General features: G+C 40.2%; 1 protein-coding gene across 2 annotated transcripts in view; it reads right to left on the bottom strand.

The window, feature by feature from the left end:
• kat6a (K(lysine) acetyltransferase 6A) overlaps nucleotides 1-18,498 on the bottom strand; it is a 31,588-nt gene extending 13,090 nt beyond the window's left edge. Inside the window, exons 1-8 of one of the 2 annotated variants that reach the window (XM_051109658.1) lie at nucleotides 18,342-18,498; nucleotides 15,283-16,559; nucleotides 5,944-6,052; nucleotides 4,140-4,255; nucleotides 3,511-3,592; nucleotides 3,214-3,328; nucleotides 2,770-3,125; nucleotides 1,340-1,455 (exon numbers count right to left, since the gene is read on the bottom strand). In XM_051109658.1, the coding sequence (XP_050965615.1) occupies nucleotides 1,340-1,455; nucleotides 2,770-3,125; nucleotides 3,214-3,328; nucleotides 3,511-3,592; nucleotides 4,140-4,255; nucleotides 5,944-6,052; nucleotides 15,283-15,912 (1,524 nt within the window). In that variant the 5' untranslated portion in view covers nucleotides 15,913-16,559; nucleotides 18,342-18,498. Of the gene's footprint in view, nucleotides 1-1,339; nucleotides 1,456-2,769; nucleotides 3,126-3,213; nucleotides 3,329-3,510; nucleotides 3,593-4,139; nucleotides 4,256-5,943; nucleotides 6,053-15,282; nucleotides 16,560-18,026; nucleotides 18,111-18,341 lie in introns of those variants that run through there. The other variant, XM_051109659.1, reaches the window with a different exon arrangement.
• Nucleotides 18,499-18,930: the final 432 nt, after the last annotated feature.

The following is an 18,930-nucleotide window of genomic DNA, read 5'->3' as shown; positions in this document are numbered from 1 at the left end:
CATGCTGCATGTGGATCAGTAGAAATAGTTTGTGTAAGTGCATGCCCAGTGAATAGCCTACAAGATATGTTTGTTGTGTTATTAATAACAGCAATAACAGTCCACGCTACAATAACTGAGACAACATCTGGAGCATGTTTAATTATTAGTGGCATTACTCAACCTAAAAATCATACTGATTGTATACAAATTACAGCTATTAATGGTTTCCCACCTGTGAGATTTTGCAGCTGGTATTGCATATCTCATTTTTTAATTCAGAAATTAAGTTGTATTGTTGCTTGTATATAAAAAAAAAAGTCTGAAATGCTATGAAACGCTAATATTTACATTTTGTCAAAGAAACAGAAAATTATATAATCTACATCTCGCTCGTCTGACCTTTTCTCATGAAAAACAAAGCTTTTGCATACAGCAAAAAAAAAAAAAAATCCAAGGAGATTTCTTGGAATAAATGCATAAATATTTCTATGCACATACAGAATAATAAATTCCTCTGATTCAATCCCATATTTAAATGCAGCTATCACTCCCTAATTTTTTCAGGGTGCACATGTCCTAATTGTTATAGAGCACATACAGTTAATATTCTCAGACTACAGGATGATATTCTTCCTTTCTGGTTGCTCAACAAAAGCATGTTGGATCTGTCTGATGCTGCGTGCGAATATGATTGTCTTTCTCTGGGTTAGTGAGTGTTTTTCTTCGACTGATGGCCTCAGGCAGTCAGAGAGTGGCTGCTTCTGCTGGGAGCTTCAAATCACAGACACACACATACACCAATCAGCCAATCAGTCTACACATGTGCATTTGTGTTTGTGTGTGTATCACTGAGAGAGGCACCAGCTGTCAAGATAATGGAAACTCTCAAATCCCCCACATTACATTCTGCAGAGATAAAGGCCTTCACAGCTTCCAAGTCTTTGCTAATATAGCAAAAGAAAATCAGTGACTGCAAACAAACAATGGGCACCCTTACCATCAAGCATGCTATTTATCGGTAGAAGGATTCAGTGTGTTTTTATCAAAAGCCGTTAGGTTTTACACGTTAGCATATGGGTTTAATTAAATATGTATATGAATTTTTATGTTGTTAATGCATTTATTAAATTTGACTTTTAGAACAGTTCCATTCTGTTCTGTGTGATTTTTAACATCTTAAAATCTTAACTGCAGCAAAAGTGCCTCTCTTACACATAAAGGAGCATGTTTCTTAACAAATTGAGACATTCTTCGTAGATTATTTATGAATCAAATTCAGATGGGACATCTAACAAAAGCAAATTCATTTGCATTTGTATGGCAAAATGTAATGCAGTTTCTTCCTCCATTTCTGTACCTGTAGTGCCAGTTCCTGAATGTGCCTGAAGAGCTCCACGTCTTTCTCAGTTAGGTTCTCATGTCCTGGCAGTTTGTCTTCATCCTCCCGCCAGTTGTCTCCACACTCCTGATTGTCTGTGATTCAAAAAAAAAAAAAAAACACCAAGACAGTTAAAACGGCCAAAGAAAGAGCGAGAGCACAAAACTGAGAGCAAAAACACTAATAAAAGAGACAGCACATTCACATTTAATTTGTACTTTTCATTTTACACTATGTCCTACTTGGACACAGTGTGACAAGTTTCCATTTATTCTTTCTTCAAAATGTCAAATGACAGTGAAGCCATTTATAATACTATAAAGGATTTCCAATTCAAATAAATTGTGTTCTTTTGAACATTCTATTTATTGCAAAATCCTGAAAAAAGTTTTCACTAAAAATACTAAATGGATAGTTCACCCAAAAATTAAATTCTATAATTAGTTACTCACCCTCATGTCGAACCCGCAAAACCTTTGTTCATCTTCAGAACACAAATTAAGATATTTTTGATGAAATCTGAGAGCTTTCTGACCCTGCATAGACAGCAACGCAACTGACACATTCAAGACCCAGAAAGGTAGTAAGGACATTGTTAAAATAGTTCATGTGACATTAGTGGTTCAACCTTAATTTTACGAAGCTATGAAAATACTTTTTGTGCATGAAGAAACCCAAAATAATTACTTTATTCAATTTCTTCTCTTTTGTGTCAGACTTCAATGCACGTTCAAAACAGTATCATGCAAAGGAATGCACACACGCATCGTGGAATTCTCGTGAATGCATGTCAAAGACATTTTTGTTGAATAAATTTGTTATTTTAGTTTTCTTTTGTTTTGTATTTTTTATTTTGTGTTCCAAAGAGTACTACGATGCATGTGTGGGCATTCCTCTGCTTGCAAACAAGGTCAAGCATCCAGGTTTTACATCAGAACACTGGCTCCTGTGTCAGCAGCATCGAGAACGCACATCGAAGACAAAAAATAAATATATTTAAAAAAAAGGATTCTCATAGCTTCATAACATTACGGTTAGACCACTGATGTCACATGGACTATTTTATCAAAGTCCTTACTACCTTTCTGGGCCTTGAACGTGTCAGTATCACAAATATCTTAATTTGTGCTCCAAAAATTAACAAACGTCTTATGGGTTTGGAACGATAGGAGTGAGTAATTAATAACAGAATTTTCTTTTTTTTTTTTTTTTTTTTTTTTTTTTTTTTTTTTTTTTTTATAATCTCACCACACACGACATTTTGAGGAAAAAAAAAAAGAAATTCACCATTGCACAGTGTTTTTACCATCCTTATCATCCAAGCATGCTTGTGATTGGATCACCTAATACAGACATTGAAAGCTAAATAGCTGCTAAACAGATTATGTTTAGTTCTTGACCCATCTTACCTCCTGTCCTGTCATCGTGCTCGCCCTTGCGGTTGCTCTTCTTGCGTATACGATATTGCTGGGAATAGTCCACCACTTCAGCGCGGGCTTTTCGCCCGTCCGGGGATGGCGTGAAGAACTTACTGAGGGCGTCAATTAGACCCTTTGTTTTCTTGTTAAAACGCAGGCCACCATGCGAAGAATCGTCTTCTCTGAGAGAGAACAGCATGCGATCATCACCGGGGTAACCTTCGCATGAGGAACTCGAGGAAGAGTGTGGGGAGGAGGAGCCTTGTGAGCACTGGTCCACACCTCCGGCACCCCGCCTTCTCCTGCCACGCCCACCACCTCGAAGCTTCTTAAAGGGACGGCCCGGTCTGAGGATAAGAGAGCTTGTAGTAGTCTTTTGCAAATCTGTGCAAATAATTTCAGAGTTTGTAAATAGAATCAAACGGTTTATAATACCTGCCCTTCGGCCGCCCCAGTGGTGCATTATATCGCCGCTTGATTTGTGCTGCTTTTTCATGTAAGAGCTTTCTTCCCTTTTTTCTTGGCCGACAGATCTGACAGATCCACATGCCTGCAGAACAGCAATCATGAATCATTACTCATAACTATAAATAAAGAAAACAATTTCTTGTTTACATGAATACATCAAAAGATAAACAGTTAAAAGTGTGACTAGAGAGAAATCCAATGTCTTTTTCCCCCAATGATTACACCAAGTAGAATTGGCATGCATTTGAGTGTGTGGACACTCACCTTTTGGCATTCGCATCAGTGGGGGGTCACAACACTCCATGTGGAAACCTCGGTCACAGGAGTCGCAGAACAACATGTTGTCCTGTAAAATACAAACGCACACAGACAACACAAGAGTCAAGGATCCTAATTATGTATTTTGAACACTACAGGAGATTGTGACTGCTCTTATTTGAGTTCTATTGAAGAGAATAAAGAATGCAAGGCTAAAGTATGTAAAAAATGTAAAACAGGGGTGCACAAACTCGGTCCTGGAGGGCTGGTGTTTTACAGAGTTTAGCTCCAACACTAATCAAACACACCTGAACCAGCTAATCAAGCTCTTCCTAGGCATACTAAAAACTTCCAGGCAGGTGTGTTGAGGCAAGGACAGAGTTCGGGCATCCCTGATGTAAAAAAAAAAAAATCAGGAACTTTGTAAAGTATTACTACTGTATTACTGTTTTATCACAATTTTGATTAAATAAATGCAGTCTTTGTGAGCATAATATTTTCAAAAACTCTTACCAAGCCCAAACTTTTAAACAGTAGTGTAAATGAGGACACAGCCCATATTAACATGATCTGGCAGCAACAACAAGACCATAGAAGAAGAAGAAGAAGAAAAAAAAAACAAAAAAAAAACGTACTGCATTTTTTCCTTGGTCCTGGCAGCTGCTGCAAGTTTTGCACTCGATACACTGCCACCACAGAGCTTTGACCCGTGCTGTGAGCTCTGGAGAGAACTTCAGACAGGATGGGTGTCCTGATAAGACAGAACGAAACAGCACACATTTTATTTAATACATACATTTGTATTGAAAATGGTTTATCTACCAATATATCAATGTATACAAATTAGAGGCCAAACAAGGTTGGATTTTGTTGATTCAATAATACTGAGTTTAAAGAAATGCAAAACACAAATTATTGTGCAGAAATCTATTGAATGTGGTAATGTTTTTCATTTTCCTTCCTGTAATAGAGCAGCCCATAGAGAAGCCACAAGAGATTACACTGCGTTAAATGCCAGATACAGTTTATTGTGTAACCAGAATACCAATAATAGCCACAGAGATTTTATGCATAATGCGGGACTTAATTTATAAACAAGCCCAATATACACTTGGAGTCTTATTTTGAAATGTCAACACTTTACTATTTCCAGCTGCTCATCAAAAAGATAAAGACAAAAATATGCAACCATCTACATTATGCAAACCAAGTAAATAGAGACATAATTCATGAACATGACTCATATAAGCAACCGTTTGGCATAAATGTGCACTACTGCACATCTTGAATTTAAAGATTTTTGCTGTACCATTTACTAAATTTTCATGACCGTAAAACTTGATAAAACTGAATTTAAGATATTTTACGACTTTAAAGGAGTAGTTCACTTTAAGAAGAAAAAAAAAAAAAAATTACAGATAATGTACTCACCCCGTTGTCACCCAAGACGTTCATGTCTTTCTTTCTTCAGTTGTAAAGAAATTGTTTTTTGAGGAAAACATTTCAGGATTTCTCCCCACATAGTGCACTTCTACGGTGCCTGAGAGTTAGATTTAGTGACTTCCAAAATGCAGTTTCAAAAGGCTCTAAACGATCCAAGCTGAGGAATAAGGGTCTAGTGATCAAGTGAAATGATCGACCATATTGTTTAAAAAAATAAAAAATAAAAATAAATATTACAATTTATCTACTTTTTAACCTCAGATGCTCGTGTTGTCTAGCTCTGTCATGTGCATGCGTACTATGTGTATTCCAGGTCAATACAGTTAGGGTATGTTGAAAAACAACCACCTCATTTTCTCCTCCAACTTCAAAATCGTCCTACATCGCTGTTTTACTGTTTTTTTTGTAAAGGGTGTTTGACCTTCTTTGCACATTCACTTTGTAAACACTGGGTCGGTACTTCTGCAGCGATGTAGGGCGATTTTGAAGTTGGAGGAGAAAATGAAATGGGAGTTTTTTGACATTTTGACCCAGATTACACAGAATATGCATGTGCATGGTAGAGTTAGACAAGACAAGCATTTTGGGTTAAAAAGTACAAACTTTTTTTTTAAGAAAATGATTGTTTCACTAGATAAGACCTTTTTTCCTTGGTGGGATCGTTTAGAGCCCCTTGAAGCTGCATTTAAGCTGCACTTAAACTGCATTTTGGAAGTTCAAACTCGCAGGCACCATAGAAGTCCACTATAAGGAGACAATTCCTGAAATGTTTTCCTCAAAAAAAAAAAAAAAAAACTTAATTTGTTCATGACTGAAGAAAGTGAACTATTCTTTTAAGGGCATGCAGAGAACAAGATTTCGGCAAGTCTTGACTTACATAGTACATTTTTTAGCAGACAACTTACAGTATACTTATTACATTATTAATATTCTTATAAATTAATAAATTAATAATGAAAATGCTCAAAGTTGAATGAACTTTCACCACTTCCTTACCGCTGTTTCCACAGTCTGCACAGGAGATGAGCTCTTCAGGTTTCTTATCGCGATTCTGTTCCTTGGTCCCCAAACAGAAACTACAGATGGGTATGGGCTCTGCCACAGGCTGAGAGAGAAAAACAGAGAGAGAAAAACAAAAAAAAGAGCAAATAAGAGAGTTATTGGCTAAGCAGACCCAAATGATACGGTGAAACAACAGATGTCTGAATATGGTGTAAATGAGCTCAGTTGAGGACAGGATGGATGAATTAATTGCCCTTTTTGAACTGTATTAAGGCCTGCTTCATTCAATTTTGAGCTGAGGACACTACTAATACCTCTCAACAGAGACAGATTTAGCAAAGCCTGAAGCAAATCGACTGACTTTTACATTCTGCTTCAGACATGTACACTAAGAAATTGTGCTTTAACGTAATTTACACCCAAAACACACTCAAAATTCCTTGAGGAAAAAACAAGATATTTGTAACATTTGCTAAACAAAAATTGCACAAAGAAAAGTGGTATCACTCAGTTGCAATTTTTAGGCATTTGCAAAGCTTTCTGCAGCCAATAAGTGGCATTAAAAATACCCCAAAAGATGTTATTGATGCAAGCCACACTGGCTCAAAGTTTTGATGATCAAAGAGGCTGCAGTGGCCATGATCACAGTGAATGTGTGGGACTAGAGGTGGGTTTATTGTCAGGGTGTGGGCACAAAAGCATGTGTTGATGCTTATTCTAAGCCACACCATCTGACATTTGCTTCTGGAGGACCATTAATCTTTCAGTGTGTCCAAGAGAGACCCACCCACGATGCAGTGTGCATCATACACCACACACACAGCGCACAAACAAACACATACATGTAAACGCAAGAAGACAGATGTGTGGAAAAAGTTCTGATCAAAAGGAGCTGAATGTATATAGCTATACAGATGGTGTGCATCAGTACAAACAGAGACTATGGTTCCAAACATGTGATTGTATCAATCCAATAGACTATTATGGCAATAGCTGTGAAGTCACTGTGGGTATTAGCCTGGAAGTGTGTTCATATGGCGTTCTTGACTGGCTGCAGAAAGAAACGGGCAACGGCAGATTTAGGCTGGGAGAAAAAAGGTCAGTGCGCATATGAGGGTGTTTCTAAGGTTTGGATGTATGTGTGTGTGTGTGTGTGTGTGTGTGTGTAAGAAAGCAGGTCCAGGCAGGGAGGAGAGAGGACAGTGTGATTTATTGGGTTCATTTTCCTCTGACTCAGGTCCACACACATACATACTCAAGGGTGGGTCTCTAAGAAAGAAAACCAAACCCTTACACACACTTCTCCTGGCCAAGAGATCCAATCAGAACTAGGTTAAACAAAATACTGCTGTATACTTAAACTATAAGAGACCGTTTAATATCTCTTCAGTGTTCGTGTTGTGGCAGAACTAAGACTTCACAAATCAGAGACATAAGAGGCTATGGAAATCTTCCAACCCTGAGCACCTTATCTGATGCGCAAAATCAAAAACAGAGAGAATGAGAAAGATTTTGCTAGAAAGATTCTGCACAGATAACAAAAATGAACGCAACATCTACAACAGATGATTTTCCCACAAAAAACAAAAAAACAAAAAAAAACCACTCATTTACAGTTCACAAAATAAAAAACCTAACTCATTTTACTGCAGTTCTCTGCCTGGTTTAATATTGGTTTGATTCAACATCTGCTGTTTTTGTATTAAGAACGAAAATAATAATAAATTAGGGGGAAAATAATAATAATATTATCGTGAGATCTAACTGTTCAGTGTTTAACTAACTGACAAACATAAAATCTGCAACAAATTAATACCCACAACCAGCCAAATATGGGTATTTTCTAAGTAGTTGGCAGCAATTTTGCTCATCTACCAAGACACTGTGGTGGGTAGGTTGTAAGAAATCCTGCACTGACATTTGACAAGAAATGCTGTTGTTGTTGTAAAGACGCGCTCGAACAAGCACATTTGTTTATATCTTGATAAACAAAAGCCATCAACGTGCATGTCATATTGGGCGCTTGTTCAGATGTTCAGCGGCGCTTCGCTGCTCATGCAGGAGCACAAAAGCTCTCGTAGAAACACATATGAAGAGTTTTCACAATCTCAAAGTAGCTTCCTAGAGTTTAGAGAAAGAAAAAAAACAAAAAAAACAAAAAAGTGTTCACAAGCTAAACTGGACCAAACCAAGTTCAGTAGACAGAATCAGTACAATAACTATATGTAACATTCTTTAACAAATTGGAAATGGAATCAGATTTTTCGGTTTATATATTTATATTTTAACATTATAAAAGATTATACTGTCATTTGATCAATTTAATGCAGCATTGCTGAATAAAAGTATTACTGTGTAGTAGTGTGCTTTTTTTTTTTAGTTTGTACCCCACTACATGCATGCATATAAACACACCTGCAGAGCTTATAAAAGCTTGCAACCTGTATTGGCCTTGATACCACTTGATAATTGTTTTTGTTCAGAACAAGTCAGGACAAGTGAAGAAACCTGGCCAGTTTGCGGACACACCTTGCGTTCATACAACAACTCTTTCATTCTTTACAAAGACCAGCACAACAACTTAGATGAGATGAGCAAACTATCACAGGGCAAAATTAAAGCACAGCTGCCAGGCAGCAGACCACCACAGGAAATCTAAAAATATTTCATGTAGGAGAGAAAAATGATTTTTACAGAAGCACATCTGACAGGACAAAAGCCGCCCCCACTCTCTCACACACACACACACACACTCTCTCACTCACTCACTCACTCACATACATACATACATACATGCATGCATCAATCTGCCAGTTTTTCCCATTCTAATGCAGCCTTCAATTTCCTCTTAATGTACGCAAAGCTGAGTGCATGTTGTGCGTGGGCAATCAGACACTGGAAACCCGAATGAGTAGACAGGGATACAACAGGAATGGCAGGGGGAGGGAGAACAAAACCTACTGTCCTTGTCTCTGGCTCTGTCAAGGTTCTCATTAACATGTGAAACTCATTTCTGCATTCACCTGACTGTGTGTGTAGCCCCCTACCCATCACCCACAAAAAGCCTTGTGCAAGAACCTCCCGGATCAACACAGAGGGAGACAGCTGGACATATTAAAAACACACCCAAACACAAACAGGTGAGAGAAAGGAAACAGAAAGAAAACAACAATAGAGGGCAGACATGCAGATACAACAATACTGTCAAATGACAGTGTAAGACAAGCTATTACAGCCCCACTGGTTCTGCATACGACCAAAACAATAGGAGTAGTAATATGGGGTGTACTTAGCCTTGATCTTAAAAGGTCTATCACCATGCATGGTACCAGACAACATTTTATGTCCCAAAACATCAAACTTGAAATGTTACGTTTTAACTTGCTACACTGGATATCATTTGTATTACTACTAACATTATTAAGATGTACATTATTAGAATGACTCCCTTTTAAACTAAAGGGGATTTTATAGACCATATTCTGCAGAATGTTGGTACCCAGTTTTGGTACATAGTATGGATAAAAAAAACACAGTGGGAGTCAATAGGAACCAAAACATTCTTCAAAATAAATGTTCCACAAAAGAATTTAAATCATACAGGTTTGGAATGGCATGAAGGTGAGTAAACGATGACAGAAAGTGTATTTTTGAGTGAACTACCCAGTTTAAATAAACACCTTTGAACAGAGATCAAATGATGGCTAAACTGAATGAACGACAGAACAACAAAATAACAGACAGATTGATTCTTTAAATGGATTTCCTCCATTTCTAAAAGACCTTTCATGGCAACACAAACAATAAAACACCTTTCAGATCAGGTGCAAGCGCCAAAATGCCTCCTGCTGACTTGAGAAGCAATGAGAAATGAAGTCCTCTGGTTGGTTTATCAAGTCTCAGGGTGGTTTCACAAACAGAAGTGGCAAAACAAGCCAAAATCCATTGCACTACACAGACCATTCCTGTTAGACTAACTAAAGTGAGGGATTCAAATCTGGAGGTCACGCTAGTGACACAAACAACATGCAGTTGCAAATACATCTTACAACAGAAGGTAATGAAGCAGAGAACATGTGTGTGCTAAATCACATTCAACCTTGTAGAGCTCAAATTAATCACAGCAGATGACCATATGATTTCTAAGGTCATACAAGGGTCAGCGTACAGAAATGCAGTAATACATAAAACAAGGTGCAAAAAAGGTTTTAAATAGTTTACCCTCTCAAACTTGTGAAATATTGAATTATCCATGTTTCTATCTATTTTCTTAGACCCAAGAAAAAGCAAAGCAACAAAACAGCCAATATTTAATACACAACTATCGAGAAAGCACTGTTAGTTGATAACAGAAAAGATCCACCAACAGCCTTGCCAAAAAACTCTGATTTTAATTTTAAATGAATTGAGTAAATACTGTGCATCTCATTTGCTGTCATTACATCACCTTATATTTTCCAGATATTACATAGTTTGCCAGACTGCATTAGCATTTACCATTAAAAATCACTGTTAGACCACTGAAATTTCAATATGGACTGAAAACTAAGCAATTAAAGCCTGGTTAGGAGGACAGACAACCATTCTGATTCTGCAATGCCTTGGTGATCTTAGACCTACACAGAGGAATAATGATATTGCTAATGGTTATCATACAAGTCCTGTAAGCCTCTTTACATTCTAGTAGCGTTTATGGTAAACTCGTGCCACACCAGAGCAGTCAGGACAAAAGGGCCAACGCTGATTACCTTACCTACCTACTTTAACACTGACACATAATCAATGTCCTGTGCTGATTTGTATGCATGTCTCCTGTATTCTCTACAGCTTCACTTTGAAACAAGAAAAAGGTGAAAAAGTACACATTTATAGGTACTGGTGGGTTTGAGAGGTGCAGGTCATTTAAACAAAGCTGTTCAGAGGATTGGAGGGAGTATCAAGCCTTTTTTGCAATGCCAAAGTAAGCCATTTTCGTGATAAGACTTCTGCTATAAGTAAATAACTGGAGGAACAACTGGAGTAAACAGTAAACTATCTGCTTTAGAAAAAGAGTGTGTTCACGATTGCGATAATAAAATAATATGACGGCAAACACTAGTTTGCAACATCAAGCAGCATAACAGACCATTTTAGTATGGGTAAAATAACTGGAAGTGGGGGATGTGTGTAAAACATGGTGAAAACAACAGGAATCTGAACTCGGCAGAATTCCAAGTTCTAATTCCATTGTGTCTTGTTTATTAAATATTTCTTGATCATTTGATTATGCTTTCAGGTTTCAATACGAGTGCAATACTCTCCGCTCCAATTTAACACATTTAACCATTTTTAAACAAATTCTGCACAAAAATAAGTGAAAAAGATTTCATTTGGACCTGGAACTGACAACCTTAAAATGAAACTTACATAGTCTTTTTCTTGCAACTGAATTGACTACCATAGTGGATAAACCACTTACTAGATATTATTAGGAAGAAAGCATCCAGGTTTGACCAAATAGCTGCCCTATATCACCATTACAGTGGTCCATACTCACATTATGCTGACTATGAACTGAACGTCATCAGGCTACAAGTTCACATCCTCCAGAGCGTCATCAGAATTTTCACACGTCCCCAGAATGACCGCCCCAGGAACTTTCCTTCAACCCCGGAGCTTTCAGCTGTGAAAGGGCAACACGAGGCTCCCATCCCTCTTACTGCTGACTCTTACACAAAACCCTCTCATCAGGACCAGCCCACTTAATGTCCTATATACACACGCTCTCATAACCCCCCAAAAGCTATGTGATTTCCCATCTATACCTCCATGCCCCTTGGTTGACTCCAGCCCCCCCTCACTCCCCACATATGCCCTGGCAATGACCCTCTATTAGAGGAAGAACGTGTGAGCGGGTCTGCGATCATGTTTAAATGGAGGAGTGTGTCATTCGTGTGTTGACTACACAAATCTCTCCTCCATATCGGGGTCACAGCCAGTGCTCACCCATTTGTTTTGCTCCCTTGCTCACTGCACTAAAGCAGAACCCTCAATGATCTTATACAGGCTGCATGAGAAGAGTCAGCAATATGCAGCTATAAACGGTCAAGCTGGAAACAGTATCACCGACAGCCACCATATCAGACAAACACACACCTGATAGTAAAAGTGCACAGCCAATTCAATGACCTCAAACGATAATTTCTGCAATAAAAGTATAACATTATGAGGAAAACAGGTCCAAAGTGTTTTGTTTGCACTAAATAAGGGCAACGAGAGCTTTTTGTGTAAACCTGTGTCCAGGTGAACCTAAAAACCCTACAGTTTAGGCTGTATAAAAAGCAATGAACACACTGCATGTAAAAAAAAACCATCTGGTCTGGACACGAAATCATTTCAAACTGCGATTACATATATTTTGTGCGACTATCACTTATTTATCACTCAGTGCCAATTCCTAAACATATTCTCATCTTATCAGCCACGTTCTCTTAATATTACGAAGCATCACTGCAGGCATGGCAGTACAGCATTCAACTTCTCTTCAAAAAAATATAATGACTATATAGTGACGTGACTATTGTTCTGTTCTTTTAATGAACCTCACAGTTGCCAGTCTTCTTGACCAATGAATTTCAATGACTTTCTGTTATGCATCATTACTGGTCAAGGATTTTAAACATTTTGTAGAGACTGCACTCATGAAGAAGAGTTTTAACTTGAATCACAAAAATAAATGGCCTAGAAATGCTTATTTTAAGAGTCCATACTCCATGTATGGCAAAGGCCATAACACAGTTGCTGATGAAACTCACATAGACGACAAAAACATCACAGCCGGGAAGAAAACACAGACGCAGCAGGAGGAAGAAAGACGAACAAACTTTCAATTAAGCACAACCATAAGTGTTAAAATGCTAAAATTACGACAACTACGCCGACATTCCCTCTGCTTTTTCATGCAATGCTTGATTTACAGCAAATGTGAAACCCTGTGCATCCTAAAAAAAGAAACTTGGCATCACTATGGTGATCTAATCTAAAACAAGCCAATGGCAAATTCTACGCCTTTTCTTCTACCACAGACGCCTGAAGTGGTCATGTGACTTCAGGCCACTTGTGGAAGCCTTAATTCCTGAGCCAGACACAACACACTTGGAGAACCTTGGTTGCACGTAACGACTTCAACATCACGTTCCTGAATCAAAACACAGACATGAACAGCCGCAAACCGAGCTCAAATTTAGCATGGCATCAATCTGACAGCCAACACCCTGCAGTGCACATCATGGATGTGACCCATATCAGATGTGATAGGAGGGGTGGGTTGGTGTGAATGCGTGTGTGTTTAGCCTCTGGGGAGCATAAGGCAGAGCTGCTATTTATCAGGTTACAAAAAAGTGGGTGTGTATTGTGCTGCTCTTGCCGCCTGTATGTCTGCAGTTCATCCTCTATCTCTCTCTTCATCCCTCGCTCCCTCTCGTGCAGAATGGTATGGAGTATATCAGTCTGAGCACGTGTGGATCTCTTCTTCCACCGCTACAGTTCCAGTTCACCTCTCTCATCCGGTCTAACACTTAAATCCATGTTTTTTTCTGACATTTCCGAACACAAAAAAACGAACGCACACCATCTCATTCACACACGTTGTCTCTGTCTCTTCCCACCAACAGTGGCACATCTTGCAGCTGGCAGCCTCGGCAGGAAGCAAAACTCACGTGACCACTCATTCTTGACCATCTCTGCCATGTTTTCCTTTAGACCATTTCATTTAAACAAGCCATTTCAGACTGACAACTGTAGTATTTTTGGGACTGTTAAAGGAGAACTCCACTTCCAGAACAAAAATGTACAGATAATCACTCGTAAAGAAATCATGGTTTTTGAGGAAAGCATTTCAGGATTTTTCTCCATATAATGGACTTCATTGGTGCCCCGATTTTGAACTTCCAAAATGCAGTTTAAATGCAACTTCAAAGGACGAGGAAGAAGGGTCTTATCTAGCGAAATGATCAGTAATTTTTTTCGAAAAATAAAAATTTGTACACTTTAAGCACAAAAGCTTGTGTAGCACAAGTTCTGGGATGCACATCCACGATGCTACGAATTAGTAATGGGTCATTCTTGAACGATTCTTCCATTTTGAATGCGACTCGGGAAGAACGAGTCATCTCGGGGAGTGATTCGTTCAGTCGCACATGCGCAACATTCTATTAGCAACATCCTATTAGGTTCTGTACTGAAATTAGTTCACCTGTGTCGAGTCTTCGGGTTTTTCCGAGTTGTTTGTTCATCTTATGGGGCTGTCACGTGATGAATGAATGACTCAAACCCGAAAACTTGTCAGATAAGAGGTGAGGTGAGATAATCATAGACTAAAGACCCGGGTAAACAACTAACTAATCTTTTCTGTTTCTTATAGCATTATAGTTTTGTCTTGTTTGTAGTGTGATCAACGTTTTTGTAAGCAGTAGATGTGTTAGCGAAGTAACACGTAACATTTTAATTATATTTTGCTAAAATTAACGAAACGACTCGAAAAAAGATTAGTTGATTAATCAAAGGTCCGAGTGGGTAAAATGATCCGAACTTCCCATCACTACTACGAATCACATGTACGTTCATCGTCTATGTACTGAGTATGGCGAAAAACTTCATCTTATTTTCTCCTACAACTTAAGAGGACATAGTTGTACCTTTTTGTTTGTAAACAGCATTTACAAACTTACTAGCACTTTCTTAGCCTTTGTGCATTCGCTTCGTAAACACTGGGTCTGTAGTTCCACCTACGTTCCACATGACCTTTCGACATGATTCAATAGTACGCAGCATCGTGAATGCACATCCCAGAGCCTGTGCTTTTGTGTTTAAAAAGTATTAAAAAACTAATTCCGAAAAAAATGACCGATCATTTCGCTAGATAAGACCCTTCTTCCTTGGCTGGTATCGTTTAGAGCCCTTTAAAATTCAAAATCGGGGCACCAATGAAGTCCATTATATGAAGAAAAATTCTGAAATGCTTTCCTCAAAAACCATGATTTCCTCACGACTGAAGACAGAAAGACATGAACATCTTGGATGACAAGGGGGTGAGCAAATTATTTGCGAATTGTTGTTCTGGAAGTAGAGTTCTCCTTTAAGGGCGTTTTTAGAACACACTTTGACCTGCTTTCAATTATTTCTGAACGTTTTATCGAGTCTCAAAAAGCTGTTTGTTTACTCAAATCATGTCATGGCTGAAAGCCGGTATTTGAAACAGAAGTGAAATATGTAAATACTTGTCATCAGAAAGGGAAACTGAAAGTGTGCTTTGCACAAAACTTTATTAAAACAATAGAAACTGCTTCAACTCACCCGATCTTGTTCATGAGGCAGCAGACGCACAGGAGGCAGAGAATCCAGAGACACACACCCTGTCCCGTCGTTATGAGAATTCCTGCTTACCAACCGGAAGAGCGGTCCTTGTTTTATCACCCGTCCGTGAGAAACGGCCCGCTTGAGAGCCAGTCGAAGCTGCTGGTGGAAAAGGCCCGGCCCCATAGAGCCACTGCCAGACAGATAACCCGCAACATCTGCCTGGCATTTCAAAAAGCGTTCGATGCTCTTCAGGGATGATCCACCGGGTTCGTGAAGCCCCTCTAGAGAGCGCTTGATGAGCTTGTTCCAGTCCAGACCAGGTTTTTTACTAGAGCTGGAGGTGCTGGAACTGCCTCCGCCACCTCCCGCCCGAGGCTTTGGGAACGCCAAGCGTCCAGGATTATCGGGGTCCTTGTAGGAGTTGAGCCCCTTATTGGACACCTTGAGTACAGAGCCATCTTTAACGCTGAGCTCAAGGTGTTCCAGGACCGTCTTGCGGTCAAGCCCATGGGACATTGACACAGCATTGCAGATGCGCTCTTCGGACGGCCGCTGCTTTTGCTTTTTCACCTTCTTGATGGCTTCCAAGATCCAGGTGGTGTACAACGGGTTGGCTAGCTTCACCATGGCTGCTGTAATACTGCTGGGCCAAGGCCCAACACACTCTCACAACCGTTAGGAAGCACCCAGTGGCCTCAGCCCTGGCGCTGCCTCGTCGTTGTCCTCCTCCTCCTCTTTCTTCGTCCAGGAGGCTATCCTTTGTCCCGGGGGAGGTGCAGTAAGTCTCTCTGTGCCTGAGCAGGAGCTGTTAGAGAGGGAGCCGATCACCATAGCATAGGCTCCCTAAATCCCCCCCCCCCCAACCTAGAACAGATCCCCCTAACCCAGTGACCCTTCCTCCTGAAGGGCTGCCACACCAAAGCAAAGAGGTGAGGTATGCAACAGGCAGACACAGCAACTACTCCAAGAGAAAGCAAAGTTGCAAGAGCCTTGGGTGTCTTCTTATCTGCCCGTCTCAAAAGCAGTCATTCAAGTAGAATCCCAGATTCTGACGCTTAGTGTTATCCGTTTAAATGGAGCATCTTTGTAAAGAATTGCAACAGCACTTTTGTAGACTTTCTGTTAAGTGTGAAAATGTTGTCTGGCAGTCCGTTCCTTCCTCGTCGATCCTCCTAGCACTGTTGGAACAAGTGGCCCAGAACAGATCCCTCACTCCAGGAAGCAACGTAGGCTGACCATCTTCCTACAGAGTATTCTTCAGAAGCTCCTGCAACCTGCACGAAAAACATGAAAGGATCAGACTCTGGAAAACAAAAGGGCAGAAAAAAGGGCAGAAAACAGTTCTACAGACACACAGGCCTTGCTAAAGAAGGGCAATGTATCTCCGTGCATCGACTTCACAAAGACACACTACACTTCAAAAAAAAGTTTAGGTTCCACATGACATTAGGTGTGTTTTACTACTACAATTAGGTACAATGTACTTATTGCTTTGCAAAACACTTTCGCTGCTATTGAGGTTGTTTAACGGTGGGTCGACAGTGTAACTGTAGATGTAATTACAGAATTTAATTACATATCTAAATCACATAAAGCTAATTTTAAACATAAGTACAAAATAGGAACTTGCATGTACACATGTATCAAATAATGCACATTTTAAGTCCTGCATTAAAATCTAATCAGTTTGAGAAAAGTTAAAGCCAATACTAGCAGCAATACTTTATTCTAGCGTCCTTGTAACACATGTACTGCTTTTAACTTGATGCTATTACCATAGCAAGCAATTCTAAACCAAACCATAACTCTAACAAGTATACAAAAGTACATGCTGTTAATTAATATTTCTCAGTACATGTGTAATTACACCGCAACAAGGACACATTAAAATAATGTGTAACCCAATAACCTAAACAAAACAACGTGCAACAGAGAACTGCCTGATGAATCGTTGTAAACACACTAAAATACACAATTTCCAGTGGCATATGTTATATTGAAAATGTGTAAAACCCAAAGTGCCTGAAACAAAGTTATATTAAGGGGAGAAAACAGACAATTAGTGGTTCTCTTATGTACACAACAATCTTAAATTTGTAAAGCAACGTCTTGTAACTTCAAAGTGAAGTTTAGCAATTTCACAACACTATGACAGGTGGCCACTTATAAATTATCTGTAAAGTAGGTGCTAATCACGTCAAACTGCAAAAAGAAAAGCACGAAATGTCAACACATGGCTAATAGTAAACAACACAGCAACGGTGCTTGAACGTTGAAAAAAATGTAAACAGTATTACACACAGCAGTTTAACAGTGGCTAAACACTTGAAAAATGACTTTACTGTAGATTATGTAAGCATATTTTTCCATTCCAAACCATGTAAACTTTGAAGTAGCGAAGCCAGCGTACTAGGCGGATGTTGTTAGCTTCAAAACACAGGCAACGTGCAGCTGAGAATAAGGACAATGTTTCCTCCATTCCCTTCAGCGCCTTAGATTTCACACCATAACAATCGGGAAAACGGCATTTACTAGACTTTTCCAGCCTTATAATCCGTCAAGAAACCTCGCGGCCTAACTGAACACACAATGCCCGTAACCAGTGGCTACCGCGGTTAGCGCGCCTCAGCCGTTAAAAAAAGAACGCCAAGATTCCTTCCTTCCCTCGCGCCAACGTTTGACACGGCCGCGCGCGGCCTCAATCTGTGCCTCGGATAAGCGCTTGACAAAAAAATCCTTACGCGAGACGTTCGAGTGCTTCTCCGCGCTTCCTCCACCATTTTTCTCCTCCACTTCCTTCCCCGCTTACTGTAACCCACCCTCCCTACCCAACCGGAGAGCCTGCGGTGGTGGTGGTGGTGGCGGAGGAGACGAGGCCCGTGAGGGAAGTAGTTAGGCCTCGGCTAGCTCCCCCCACCCTCCCCCTTCATCTCCGCGTACCCCCCCGTTCCCTCTACCTTCTCCCGCTCCTTCCCTGAAAGACAGAACCACGAGTCCAGTTCGGGCTCGCGAGCCGAGAGCATTTAAAACGCTACACGTAATGACGTGCTACTCACCGGAATTTCGGGTCGAGTGGCCGAGGAGAAGGTGCCAGAAAGCGCTCGAAACACAGACAACAACAAGCCTGAAAAATGCAGCCAGAGAGCAGTGGCTCCAGAGCTGACGCCATCTTTGAGTGAAACAGGAGCTTTGCGGGTGGGGGAGGGGGGAAACAGTCGGCGCTAGGGAGCGTCTGCATCGTGCGAATCCGAGTCGGAGAGGGAGAGGCATGGGATAAGAAAGGGACTGCAGCGGGAGGAGAGAGCGAGAGAGGGGGGGATACGGCTGCACACATCTGAAGGGCGAATGTCCGTTGCTTCTGCGTGAAATGGAAGAAAGGGACAGATGGTAAAGCGGAAAAAAAGAAAAGGCGATGTGGCACGCTTAGGGAACGTCTGCATGTTGCAGTTGCGCCTTGACGGCGGTACAAGAAATCAAAGCGATGGAGTGTGGTTTTAATGTTAGAGGGTATTTAAAGATCAAAGACGGCCCCTCCACACCTCCCATCGGGCTTCTGCGTAGCCATTCCGCTGTTTTCGTCTCCTGAAATCATAATGCCATGAAAAATACATAAGCGCGAACGCCAGCGCTCATGACAAAGCAAAT

Source organism: Labeo rohita, chromosome 5, assembly GCF_022985175.1.
Source record: "Labeo rohita strain BAU-BD-2019 chromosome 5, IGBB_LRoh.1.0, whole genome shotgun sequence".
Taxonomy (NCBI): Eukaryota; Metazoa; Chordata; class Actinopteri; order Cypriniformes; family Cyprinidae; genus Labeo; species Labeo rohita.
Note: the sequence above shows the minus strand (reverse complement) of the source record. Positions and strands in the feature narration are given on the sequence as shown.